Source organism: Salmo salar, chromosome ssa25, assembly GCF_905237065.1.
Source record: "Salmo salar chromosome ssa25, Ssal_v3.1, whole genome shotgun sequence".
NCBI classification, from domain to species: domain Eukaryota; kingdom Metazoa; phylum Chordata; class Actinopteri; order Salmoniformes; family Salmonidae; genus Salmo; species Salmo salar.
The window spans coordinates 25,996,757-26,010,964 of record NC_059466.1 but is presented as its reverse complement, the minus strand read 5'-3'; the positions used below and the strand labels follow the sequence as shown (position 1 = coordinate 26,010,964).

The window sequence follows — 14,208 nt, the reverse complement described above, 5'->3', positions numbered from 1 at the left end:
GGGTTTTTGAAAAGTTTATTATGTGAAATAGCAGAGGAGATAAATAAATTAATACTTAGGGGATAGATAGGGAGAGTGAGTTTTGATGGCCAGTCTTGAGCAAAGCCAGTCACCTCTACTGGCCCAATCCAGGCAGTAAGTAAGTGATGGAAGGGTTAGCTTAACTACTGCAACGTTTAGGGGAGTCATCCCTACCTCTTTTCCCTCACCGACCCACGGTGGAGAGGCATACCAGGGGACAAGACAACAAGAGCAACTGACGGTTGGCTGGAGAGAAAAAAGGACGGCTTCCAATGGAGGAAAATAGAGAGCAGAGTCGGAGGCCGGAGTCAGACCAAAAAAAAAAGAATGAAACAAACAACAAAAATTACATCTCATAGTCCATTTTCCCCCTGTCTCTTTATCAGGTGGTGGTGAAGTAACCGTGGGGGAGTGGATGTCCTGACACCGTTAGGTCTGCAGATAACACGTTAGCTTCCTTGTTAGCCACCGCAGCCAGAGGATCCTTAAATAGACATGATGTGCTTGACAAAGGCTGTAGGGGTGAGGAGGAGGGAGGAGTGAGGGGAGGCAAAGGAGGGAGGTAGAGGGGTGAGGAGGGAGGTGGTCACAGGGGAAATAAAAAAGATAGAAACAGAGGAGTGAGTAAGTGCGTAAAGCTTTTTGATCTAAATTAAAAATAAAAACATCAGACAATACAAATCTATAACTATAGTATAATCTAATAAATGTTTTTGGACTGAAATATGGTTCTATCTTATGTACAATATAACATATCAAAAGACCTGTATGATGTAAGTTTTCCTCCCAAATTGCGCCTATTCCCTATGGGCCCTGGTATAATGTTGTACACTATGGGCGATTCTCTTACCGCAAAAGCAATGTGCAAAGTGCTAAAATAACGGTAAACCTCATGATAATCTGGCAGCGTGATTTAATTTCAGACTTTTCATCAACAATCTGCTTTATAAGGTGGTGAGCAATACATAAATACCCACTGGGCAAAAAATAAAATGTGATGATGTCGAATCAACGTGGAAAACTGATTGGATTTTTAAAAAGTCATCAATGTAGGGGAATTTTGTCTTTGTTTTTTTACCTAACTTTGAACCTAAATCCAATGGCACAGTGACATTTTTTATTGTTGTTGACAACTCAACCAAATTTTAAAGCTGCAATACGTAACTTTTTGGGCGACCCCGACAAAAAATGTGAGTTATAGATCTGACATTCTCATTAAAAGCAAGTCCAAGAAGCAGTAGATCTGTTACATGTGTGCTATTTCTGTGATTCTTATTTTTAAGTTTTGTTTTTGTGTCTTTTACTTTCGGTTTTATACACCAGCTTCAAACAGCTGAAAATACAATATTTAAGGTTATGGAAAATATATTTCACAGTAGTTTGGATGGTGCAATGATTCTCTACACCAACTGGTTGCCCGCGTGCCGAATTTGGCACCCAGGTGATTTTATTTGGCCGCCAAAGTTTTCTGAGCCCAAATTTTAATTTTTTTGGGACATTAAAGACTGTAAAAACACCTGCAAATCAGCTCCAAGTGATTTTAATTTAGGAAATCTGTTCCAAAGTATTCCCACACATAATATAGAATCTATGTGATCGTATACAAATGTATGCCAAATTTGAAATTATAATGTTTTAGTCAAATAATATATCTGTTTGAGCTTCTTCCAGTCAATTTGCAGTCTACAAATGATTTGTCATTATGTTCAGGCCCTCTGAGCTTCCATGAAAGAACAAATCATCCCGTGGCTGAATCTAGTTGATGATCACTGCTCTACACTATACTTGCTTGTTTTGTCACATAAACTGAAATCAAAACTAGACGTTGAACTGACGTCTGTGCCCAGTGGGTAGTCACCTACTTATAATGCATATTGTTGAAGAAAATAATCAAATCACGCTGCCAGATTATAATGAGGTTTATGGTAATTGTTTGACATTGGCACCCAAAATGTAATAGGGTGCCATTTGGGACGTGACCTAAGACTTGGAAGACTTGAAAGCTTACCCTCGAAGTTAATACTGCCGTTCTCGTCCTCCTGTCCTTGCATGAGGGCATCAATCTCAGCCTCGCTCATCTTCTCACCTAGAGGGAGGGAGAGGTAAGAGAGGTCAGGTCACCAGCTGGTCTGGTGTCATATAATATACACAGACAGGAACGCACGCACTCATACACACACACACACACACACACACACACACACACACTTCATGTTACAACTAAACCAAGGCAGCCACTCACCCAGTGTTCCAAGGACAATACGCAGCTCAGCTCCCATCACAGTGCCATTGCCCTCCTTGTCAAAGACGCGCAGACCCTCAACGTAGTCATCGAAGGTTCCCTTGTTTGGGTCGTTGACAATGTGCTGGAGCATGGGAAGGAAGGCCTCAAACTCCAATCGCTTGGCGGCCATGTCTGTGGGCAGCCAGAGTGAGAGGAAATGCACTATAAGTATACAGTACGCTACTGGGTGAAGTTTCGCCTAGGTACAGATCTAGGATCAGCTTTTTCTCCCCCTATCCTAACCTTAAACATTAGTGGGGAATATGACAAACTGACTCCAGATCAGTGCGTGGGCAACTTCACCCTGGCCCACATCATACAATACTAGCAGTTATACCATTGAGGTGTGTGTGTGTGTGTGTGTGTGTGTGTGTGTGTGTGTGTGTGTGTGTGTGTGTGTGTGTGTGTGTGTGTGTGTGTGTGTGTGTGTGTGTGTCTGTGTGTCAAAATATAACTACATACATAGATGGGCAGGTAGGTAGCCTAGTGATTAGAGCATTGGACTTGTAACCGAAAGGTTGCAACAAGGCAGTTAACCCACTGTTCCTAGGCCATCATTGTTCTTAACCAACTTGCCTAGTTAAATAATGGTAAAAAAAGAGATACTGTACATACATGGTGAAATAACATAAAGGTATATCACGTTTCACACTGGCAGGTATTGTAACCCAACTTCAAAGACCTTCTGCAGCTACTCAGGCTTAACAGCACCGATGGAGGGATCTGTCAGCTATTCAGGCTTAACACCACATGGAGGTCCATCATGACAGGTGCTGAATTGTTACAATGTGCTATAAAATGGATCTGACAAATGGACATTGTATCTGTCCCATTATGGCGTCTGTGAGAGCATGAGCAGCGACGGTAGTCAACTTTCTTCTTCTACTACTTCTATGAGTTGGCAAACAAACTGAAACGGTGCATACTGCCTCCTGGAGTATGTTGTTTGAACAGTTATAAAGCCAAGGTTGGCGATTTACTGCCACCTGCAGTTGTGGAATGTTTGCTCACGAGTATAATTCATTGGCTGATCCCTCCTGATGACCTCGGTTGAAATATATGATCCTTTCCTAACCCATAGGAAGTACTACTCAGTTGACTACTTCAAAATGGTGGAAGTCCTCAATGGCGCAGCCCATGCCAAAACCGTCCTTTGTCTTCTATCTATCTCTATGGTGTGGTCACTTATTGAAGGACATGTTCTCTTCCCTAGTGTGCTGTAGTAGGACAAACTTGTGTGTCCTTGTATCCGTTTGTGTATGAGTGTGTGTGCGTGTGTGTATGCCTGCACTTGTGTGTCCTTGTATCCGTTTACGTACTGCATATGTGTGTGTCTTACCTTCATCGGAGGGGTTGCCCAGGACTTTGCGCACCTCCTTGTTGGTGGGGTTCTGTCCCAGGGCGCGCATGATATCAGCGACCTGGTTGTAAGCCACCTTCGCGTCACCCACCCTGTCAAAGAGACCGAAAGCCTCCTTGTAGTCTGTGGTGTGGTGAAGTGAGATGAAAGAGAGAGAGGGTTTTATTATCCTCAGAGTACCTGGGCTAGAGGCCAACAGAAGCTATTATAATAAACCAAGAGATCTATGAAACAAGCATGCAGACCATTTGGTCTTTGGTGTTTTTGCAGGGATTATTGTAAAACTCTCAAATCAATGATGAGAGTTTCGCCCTATCCTTTTTATAATTGTATCTTGATGTAGAATTGCCTCCTGTTTATATTTGATTTAATCTGTACTTATCCAGGAAGTCCCATTGAGGTCAAAATACCTCTTTTACAAGGGAGACCTGGCCAAATATATCATTTCAATCAAGCAGAGCAGGTAATTTATGAGAAAATGGATCTAGGTAAATTGAGAGAAATATCTTTGTAGGGCTGCTTTCTGTGTCAGCACATGCGCACTTGCGCAGCAGCAAGCTGTTGCAATTATCTACTAGGTGGGGTGCGCACTTCACTCTTCATCCTCACTAACAGTAGTGGAAAAAATACTAAATTGTCATACTTGAGTAAAAGTAAAGCTTTAATAGAAAATGACTCAAGTAAAAGTGAAAGTCACCCAGTAAAATACTAAGTCTAAAAGTATTTAGTTTAAATATACTTAAGCATCAAAAGTAAATGGAATTGCTAAAATGTCATTAGGTATCAAAAGTGAAAGTATAAATAATTTCAAATTCCTTATATTAAGCAAACCAGATTGCACAATTGTCTTGTTTTTTTATGGATAGCCAGGGGCATACTTCAACACGCAGACATAATTTACAAAGGAAGCATTAGTGTTTAGTGAGTCTGCCAGGTCAGAGGCAGTAGGGATGACAAGGGATGTTCTTTTGATAAGGGTGTGAATTGGACCGTTTTCCTGTCAAAATGTACTTTTGGGTGTCAGGGAAAATGTATGGAGTAAAAAGTACATTATTTTCTTTAGGAATGTAGTGAAGTATAAAGTAAAAGTTGCCAAAAATATAAATAGTAAAAGTAAAGTACAGATACCCCCCAAAAACTACTTAAGTAGTACTTTAAAGTATTATTACTTAAGTATTTTACACCACTGCTCACTAACAATTGCGCACGTGCAATGGGGAGAGACGACACCAGCCCGGGGAGAAGATAACAAGAGTTACCTACCTAGCCTAAACATTTATATGGGCTTATGATGGAACTGGACATTTATATGGGCTTGTGATGGAACTCAATTGAAAGTGATCCGTTGAAAGATGAATAGTTCTTATGTGATTTCCTGCTCGCGCGAGCCCCAGCTGTCTCTTTCTATCTCTTGCGGGCCGCCCAGGACGAAAGCATTTAAAGCACCAACTTGGAATCGATACTGAAGAGAGAATATGAGCCCCGCTCCTTTATAAGGCAATGCTGTGAATGGCCTGAGTAAACCAAGAGAATGCTGACAGTTGCGTAACCAACAACCAGCCAGGGCGATGACTGAGCTATCGCCTGCTGACGAGGGACGTGAACAGGGTGCGGGACCAAAGTTGAACTTTATGCAAATATTCTACAACATCGGGTTGCTATTGACCAATCGAAGCTCACTATAGTTTCCAGCCCCTACTGGATTGGCTGTTGATATCTAGCACTACCTAGTCTGCTTGCTAGCTTGCTTGCTAGCACCAACATGAGGGCGAAGCAACTATGGATTTCCGAATTTAGGAGTTAAAAAGGATCTCAGTTGGCATCCTCCAGGGCATTCTTTGGTAATGAGCTCCGCTTTATCAAAGGGTGACAATATGAGACAGGATGCATTTAAGTCTTTGACATTTAGAATGTTAATGAGAATGGAATAAAAAATTGGAAATCCTACATGTGTTATTAGGCCTACGGATACATTTTTTTGCTGTTCCATATTGCTTGACAACTTTAAAACCTTTTACTGCTGTGAGCTAAATCAAGGTGGGCTTAACACATGGTTATGGGTTTTTAAAAAAGAGCACACCTGTACCATGTCAGATATAGAGTTGAAATATATTACATTTTGAGTTTGCATCCCAATATGACACTTTATATACAGTACCAATCAAGAGTTTGGACACACCTACTCATTCAAGGGTGTTTCTTCATTTTTACTATTTTCTACATTGTAGAATAATAGTGAAGACATCAAAACTATGCAATAACACATACGGAATCATGTAGTAAGCAAAAAAGTGACAAATCAAAATATATTTTATATTTGAGATTGTTCAAAGTAGCCACCCTTTGCCTTGATGTCAGCTTTGCACACTCTGGAATGAGTAGGTGTGTCCAAACTTTTGACTGGTACTGTACATCACAGAATACTTTATCACAAAAGCAATTAACATAGAAACACCGATTTTCAGCGTTTAAAAAAAATAATGTTAATTTATTATGAAATTATGACAAATATTTATAACATTCCACCCATGAGGCCACTGATTTGGTCAGTTGACTGCAATTAGCATTTATGTTAATTGCAGGTTATAACTCATTGTGACACAGTTTATAATGGGTCAAGTGGTTCCCTAATCTGTGGTCCAAACAGATATCAGATACCATGAATTTAATTGAATAGTTTTGTTGTTTGTTTATATAATATATCAGGCTTTTTCGCCCAGTGTTAATTTAGCCATAATGTTTTTACATTCATATAGAGGGGTGAACTGTGTCCTAAGAACCTTAGAGGCTTGACCATTGCAATTTTGGAAAATGTATTGAGATTGGCTGCAGGTGCATGTCATTTGAGAACGTTCACCTCCATAGGAAATATCAAGTTGTAAATACCCTCTCGAGGTTGTTTAATGTTACACGTTTTTTGGGTTATTCAGATCAAAAGTAAGCCTAGTCAAAATATTACTATTGCATTTTTTTTGTATTTGTTATATTTTTTAAACACTACTTAGTCCAGGTGTAGGAAAATTAACATTGAGATAGAAATTAGTGGCAGCTAATCCATGTTGGGTAAATACTATGTAAAAATACCTAAAGTGGATTTATTATAGTGGGTTTTATTAGGCGTCAGAGGTACAGACCTGGGTTCAAATACTATTTGAAATCTTTGCTCTAGCCTGCCTGGAGTGCCAGGTGAGCAAGGTTTGCGGTTCTGGGATTATTCTATTGGTCCATTAAGCCAGGCACACTCATAAAAAGTATTTGAAATGATTTCAAATAGTATTTCAACCCAGGTCTGCGAAAGTGCAGTGTTAGTGATCTGTTTTACAGCAGTGATAATGATCACTTTTTACAGCAGTGATAATGATCACTTTTTACAGCAGTGATAATGTTCACATTTTACAGCAGCGATAATTATCACTTTTTACAGCAGCGATAATGATCACTTTTTACAGCAGTGATAATGATCACATTTTACAGCAGTGATAATTATCACTTTTTACAGCAGCGATAATGATCACTTTTTACAGCAGCGATAATGATCACTTTTTACAGCAGTGATAATGATCACTTTTACAGCAGTGATAATGATCACTTTTTACAGCAGTGATAATGATCACTTTTAGAGCAGTGACAACGATATATGATATATATATTTTTTTTACAGTAATAGTAATATGGCCGGTTTTCAAGACACATATTTAGCCTATAGTATTGGCCTAAGAAACACTTTCAATAGATAATTTAACATGCTTTTTAAACTGTTCCTTAGTAATATGGTTTAGTGAACTTACCCTCCTGCTGGTCGGGAGTGAACTCCACCTATAGAGGAAAGCAGAGAAAAACAATCAGAACATTGAAAGAAAGTGGGGGCCCACTTTGGAACATTTACAGCCAGTGTAGTAATACCATCTCGGCACAATTCCACTGTCTGCTATCAGATCTGAGACTTTCTATGGACTTAAACGCTCCTATTATACTGTCTAGGGAAATTGTTGAGTAGCCTCAACTACAGCCTTTCTATATCTCCCCAGAACAGTTTCTCTCCTAAGCCTGATTCTGGAACGAGAGTCTTGGTACTGCAACCACCAGTGTAGTAGGCTAACTCCACTTTACGTAATTCCACTTCCTGGTCCAGATATTGACTTACAGGGGGCTTGGGTCATCTCCTTACTATTTTACAGTCCATCTCACACAACAATGAAACAGAGTGCCATAAGAAGGGGATGAGGTTTTGGGGTACCCGTCTGCAATAGTCTCCCAGTTTTACTTTAGGTCTCATACTGTCTAAAATGTGAGGCCATCTGCTATTGGGCTGTTGGAGTAGGCCTAGGCTATACACACTAGGCTCACTACCTTGAGATCAAACACATAACATTTTCAAGTGATTATATACCAGTAGATTTTCCTTTGACTCCCTACAGTGTAGAAAAACATTTGACAGTAATTTTGCAAATGACGAACTGCAAAAGGGATATATAGCCTAACATGCATCTCTTAATCTCGTATTGCTGCATAAACAATACTGGTTGTATTGTAGCCTGCTTTACTGTGTATAGGTTATTTTGACAATTGGATTTTGCTTGATAATAACAGTCAAATGGATTATAAATTGGACTAATCCAAGAAAAACACCACATATCCCACTCTGCAAAGACATAAATTCAACATCGATTCCACATTGGTTCAAAGTAATTTCGTTGAAATTATGTGGAAACAACGTTCATTCAACAAGTGTGGCCCAGTGGAAAGCAAGTAAAACAAATTTTTATAAAGAGTTATGGTCCCATCAGCTAAGAAATATTACCCTACAAATCCTAGAGACAAATTTAGCTCCACAGCTATACTCTTACGATTGTACTCGGTCTTTGAGGTCCATCTTTAGATACTTGAACATGTCCACATTTGGTGACAAGTTCCATTGCCATTTCACCTTGTTACAAACTCTTTCAGCCTATCAGGGGAGCCGAGGGGCATAGGGCGTGGCTTGATGAGCGCGAGCAGCGCCTCTCCGGAGCTATCCGAGGTTCTAATGTCTCAACATTTTTAATCCCGCTTCAGAATTACGTCCGTCTCAGAGAGCACTCTTAACATTTGCCATAGAATACATTATGAAAAAAACATGACAAAATAATCCCAACATAATTATTTGTCAAAATGCAACAGTAGGCATACTTTGTTCAAGTTAAACTATTTCAAAACTGTGGTAACTCCATAGGTTTAAATAGGTTGCCTAATAAGTAACATTTGCCTACAATATCCTAACAGCACACAAATAGATTGGTTATCAATGTGTATATTTACATTTAATAGGGATTTACATTCCCATACAATGTGTAGCCTAGGCCCATATGATTGTAGCATCAAGCATGTAGTGATATGGCCCTTCACTGGCAACCATACCATACTGTAGCTTCAGAAAAACACACTCCCAACGAACGACCAGGCCAAACACCGGCTACATCTCACATATACAACGGAGAGACTCTAAAGAAGCATAGTAACAAATAAAGCCTAGTAAATGTAAATATTGAAATTATATTGTGACTCATGAAAGAATAGCATAATCAACATTTTTATTTTGCAGACCGACAAAGTAGCCTATAGGATAGCGGGAGGATGCAGGGCATAGGCTAGAGGAGGTAGGGTAAGGCAGAAAAAACATAGTTACCTTGACTGTGGACAAGTCAAGTGGAGGGGGAGCAGCTACCACATCAGGCTCGGGTGCGGGAGCAGGTGCGGCTGCCTTTGCAGGCTCGGCTTTCTTGGCGGGTGCCTTAGCGTCCTTCTTGGGTGCCATTTTAGCAGAGAGTAAATTAGTTAGCTACTTCACCGACAATTCAGACAATTCCCGCGTAAGCTTGGAGAAGACTCGGAGCATGAAGGGAGCATCTGGTCGTATATATATGAGTATATTTTACACAGTAACCTCGTCAAAGCAGCCCAAGGGACGGGATTGGGCAGCGCCAAGAGAGGCGTGGGGGGCCGTTCTATACATGGAATAGGGACACCCCATGTAAGTCGCGGCCGAGGATGAGCGTCAGAAGATGCTTATTTTAAACAATGCTAGCTGTGGGAAAAAAGAAAAACATGGGAAGCGGTGATTGAGGTCGCCCGGGGTTACCCGGTAGCCTAAAGTAGCTTTCTATTCTTCCAGTCAGATGTGGGTTATGTGCATGCAGTGAGATCCACCTTTGTTTATCTCTGCCCGTTTTCTCATTCATGCATTTGCCCTATAGTCAAGGCTACTTGATGAACAGAATAGAAATAGAATAGAATAGAAAGCATTACAATAAGTGGGAATAGAATATAACTTTTTGACCAGCCAAGGGTGTATTCATCTTTCATGGGCTTCACCAAACCTTCATTTTTAAAACTACATAAGCTAGAGAATAGAGTCAAATAGGCCCAAGTAGAGAATAACAAATCAGGGATAGGACTACTTCTAATGTGGTCTATTTCTTATGAAAACCAGATACAGTAATAAGTATAAGGTGTACTCTTTCTATTTCATTTGGATTCTCAGCTTTGAAGGTAACAGATGATCATGATTAGTTCATAACATTTAGTAGATGTACTGTAAATGGTGATGAATGGACCATCCTTCTTCCTGTGGTGGTCCTAGCCACAATACTGTGTCATTGTCACTCAAGTTGATCTTGTCTGCGGTTCATTCCTCTATTTATCACATGCTATTAACCTTGACTTTCTTTCCTGGTAGTCTTCTTATTTCCTGACTGTCACAGCTCACTGTTTGTTTGTCAGTTGTCTTTAACTTTTTGACATTCTGAGCAGAGGCGCTATAGAGCAGCCTATGAGAAGACCAAGGATAAGTACAGCAGTGTGTTGGATGATCCTAGAAACCTCCTGGCTAAGGAGAACGCCAAGAATAGCCAGGTAAAGCTACGATTTGGCCTGCTGCGGAGTCACGCCCCTGTCCGCCTCCGCCTACTCTGGGCCTATCAGAACGCCTGCTTCTGAGCCCGGTGCATGAGGTCATCTGACTGCAGGCCTTTCGGGAGGTCGTAGTCGCATGGCTAAGATGTCAGCGTTCGTATTCACCTCTCTCTCTCTCTGTCTTTTTCCTTACACCGCAGGTGTCATACGCTGCTACTCAAATAGCCCTCTGGGGTGGTTTGAGTGAGCGGCTACACTCTCATTGATCTGTGCACTCAGTGTTGAACCCGTAAACTTGGTTGAACCCTTTTCTCATGTCAGTTCTAATGACAATTGTCAAAAACAAATTCAGCATTGTCAAAACCATGAAAGCTAATAAAAAGGCATATACATGGAATAGGGACACCCCATGTAAGTCGCGGCCGAGGATGAGCGTCAGAAGATGTTTATTTAAAACAATGCTACTGTAGCTGTGGGAAAAAAAGGAAAACATGGGAAGCGGTGATTGAGGTCGTCCTGGGTTACCCGGTAGCCTAAAGGGCAGCCGCCCGGTAACGATAGCCTAATTTTTACAGCCACTGTTTTATATCGGCTGAGCCAAGGAATGCATCAGTCTTGTGTGTGTGATGACACACAACATTGCGCATTATCTTTCCCGTGTCTCTCGGTATGAGGAAATGTATCTATAGGGCTATCAGTGACAATAAGATGGTTCAGTTTTCAATGTTAAAAAAATGTAGCTTTCTATTCTTCCAGTCAGATGTGGGTTATATGCATGCAGTGAGATCCACCTTTGTTTATCTCTGACTGTTTTCTCATTCATGCATTTTCCCTATAGTCAAGGCTACTTGATGAACAGAATATAAATAGAATAGAATAGAAAGCGTTACAATAAGTGGGAATAGAATATAACTTTTTGACCAGCCAATGGTGGATTTTTTTCATGGGCTTCACCAAACCTTCATTTTAAAACTACATAAGCTAGAGAATAGAGTCAAATAGGCCCAAGTAGAGAATAACAAATCAGGGATATGACTACATCTAATGTGGTCTATATCTGATGTCACTGCCCCTGTTATGTTATCACTTCTAGTATAGCCTAGGCTATTTTCATGTCTTGAGACGAAATGTAAAACCGGAATGTAAATGCCTTCTTTCTCCCTCTCTCTCTCACTCACACAAACACGTACACACAGTCAGAGACATACAATCCCACATTCGGTGACACATCTTATATCTCTCTATGATTAATGACAGTGAAATCAGCTCCTCACTCATTCGTGCTTCATGGGTTGTCAAAATGATTATGTGAAGGCAATCACTCTACTTGGTAGAAATCAATCAGAAGACCTCAGTTTTAAAAAAGGAACAGTTTCTATTTGTAGTTGACCTAATGACAGGGGCATGGCACTTCCTGCAGTTGACCTGAGGGGATGATGGGGGAAATGGGGGAGTGGGTCACACAAGTAGGTCTAGGCTACCATGTGCAAATTTCTATTTCAACTAGATTTTTATGGTAATATGTTTGTATGGACTTCACAAATTGTGTCCTTTATCTTTATTGTAGACTATTTGTTTCTCTTTGAAGATAAAAAACACACAAACACACACACATAGTAGATTTTAAAAAAATGTAATGGTGTCCAGATAGAGTAATGCATGTTTTAGATACTGTCTTGCTGCAATGGAAGAGAGTTTCATCAGTACATTTTGATAGCCTGTGAATGGAGTAATGATCCACCTCACTGATCTGTCTTCTGGGGATGAAAGTTAAGAGGGTGGACAGGGGTAAGCTAGTAATCTTGGAACCCAGAACCAAGACTAGGGCTACGACCCAAATGGCACCCCTTTATAGTTCACTACTTTTAGACCAGGGCCATAGTCACCCATGACTAGACCAGGGGAGGCAGGGGAGGATTGGCCAGCTCCCTTTGAATGACCCCATATGGGGTCGCAAGGCAAGGGAGGGGGTCAGAATGACCACTGAGCTTTGGGTGTCCTCCATGTCTGGGAGATGTGCGAGGTATTAGGGGTAGGAGACTCAGCTGCCGATGCCAGTAACTAGGCAGGACCAACGGAGCGAATTCTAGCTCCTTCCTCTTGTCTATATCAGTCCGAAGAGGCCGGCTGGGGCATTAACCCCACCCATTACAAGGGCCTCGTAAATATGATACCGAAGAAATACCTCCACCCTTCACCCTCCGCCCCCTGCTCACCCGCTTTCCCTGACCCCATGGCTGCATGGAGGCAGAGCCAGAGAAAGGCTCACTCCCTCAGCTGTCATCAGTCCTCTCTCCTGGCATCCTACAGCACCTTACTCCAACAGGACCCCCACCTCCACCACTCCCCCAAACCTTACACCCTCTCTCCCTGGCCTGCACCTGTCCCTAGGGTCCCAAACCCACTTTAGATGTTTTTATGATTTTAGCAGCTTTAATAAGGACGCAAGCAGAGCCTGCCAGCCTGGGGAGGGGGGTGGTGAGTAGCACACCTAACACCTGGTGTCCCAAGATTGCTTCTGCCCGGTATTCCACCGGAATTGTCCACTAAAGTGGAATGGGTTTAAAAATAAACAGTCGCAAGCCGTCACCAAACTGTAGTGAGGAACACCTGCTATGTTATTATGGGCAGGGGAGAAATTACAAATCAGCGCATTCCTAAAATGGGGGCTTGTAAACTAGAGCCTCCCAGACTATTAATGTGTTATGTTAAAAATGTCTTTACTTTTATTCAATGCACTGAGGGTGGTTTTGTATGATTGTTGCTCAGCCAGAATTGTCTTGATATTTATTTTGACACTTTTTTAAAGCCCTGAAAATAATAAAGAATTTGCATACCATCTGTTAGGAAGTTATTTACTGTTACTTTGTAGTTACTTGATTCTTTTAATATCTTCGAAGAATCAAGGGTGTCAACCATCAATAAACATCTTATAGGTAGTAAATATAGTATATTCTTTAAGATAGATATTCACAAGCAGCACTGCTCTTCCTTCAGTACTCATTCAAGGGTTTTTCTTTATTTTTACTATTTTATTACATTGTAGAACAATAGTGAAGACATCAAAACTATGAAAATAACCAAAAAAGTGTTAAACAAATCAAAATTGATTTTAGATTCTTCAAAGTAGCCATCCTTTGCCTTGATGACAGCTTTGCACACTCTTGGCATTCTCTCAACCAGCTTCACCTCAAATGCTTTTCCAACAGTCTTGAAGGATTGTTGGCTGCTTTTCCTTCACTCTACAGTTCAACTCATCCCAAATCATCTCAATTCGGTTGAGGTCGGGTGATTGTGGGGCCAGGTCATCTGATGCAGCATTCCATCACTCTCCTTCTTGGTAAAATAGCCCTTACATGGCCTGTGGGTGTGTTGGGTCATTGTCCTGTTGAAAATCAAATGATAGTCCCACTAAACGCAAACCAGATGGGATGGTGTATTGCTGCAGAATGCTGTGGTAGCCATGCTGGTTAAGTGTGCCTTGAATTCTAAATAAATCACTGACAGTATCTCCAGCAAAGCACCCCCACACCATCACACCTCCTCCTCCATGCTTCACTGTGGAAACTACACATGCGGAGATAATCCGTTCACCTACTCTGCGTCTCACAAAGACACAGCGGTTGGAACCAAAAATCTTACATTTTGACTC

At 41.1% G+C, this 14,208-nt stretch overlaps 1 protein-coding gene across 1 annotated transcript; it reads right to left on the bottom strand.

Moving 5' to 3' along the window:
- Nucleotides 1-9,537, bottom strand: myl1 (myosin, light chain 1, alkali; skeletal, fast). The gene is made up of 6 exons (NM_001139746.1): nt 9,331-9,537; nt 7,454-7,481; nt 3,645-3,788; nt 2,264-2,437; nt 2,030-2,107; nt 1-535 (listed from the first exon to the last, which is right to left on the bottom strand). Exons 1-6 carry the CDS (start codon nt 9,457-9,459, stop codon nt 507-509), a joined length of 582 nt encoding a protein of 193 aa, NP_001133218.1. The 5' UTR covers nt 9,460-9,537; the 3' UTR covers nt 1-506.
- Nucleotides 9,538-14,208: the final 4,671 nt, after the last annotated feature.

What these genes read in the sequence shown, in the direction of transcription:
- myl1 (NM_001139746.1), bottom strand. Translation starts at nt 9,459, where the DNA reads ATGGCACCCAAGAAGGACGCTAAGGCACCCGCCAAGAAAGCCGAGCCT. An exon ending in TTGACTTGTCCACAGTCAAG is followed by an intron (nt 7,482 to 9,330) that starts GTAACTATGTTT and finishes TTTCCTCTATAG; the next exon opens with GTGGAGTTCACTCCCGACCA. An exon ending in CGGCAGTATTAACTTCGAGG is followed by an intron (nt 536 to 2,029) that starts GTAAGCTTTCAA and finishes TCACCCCTACAG; the next exon opens with CCTTTGTCAAGCACATCATG.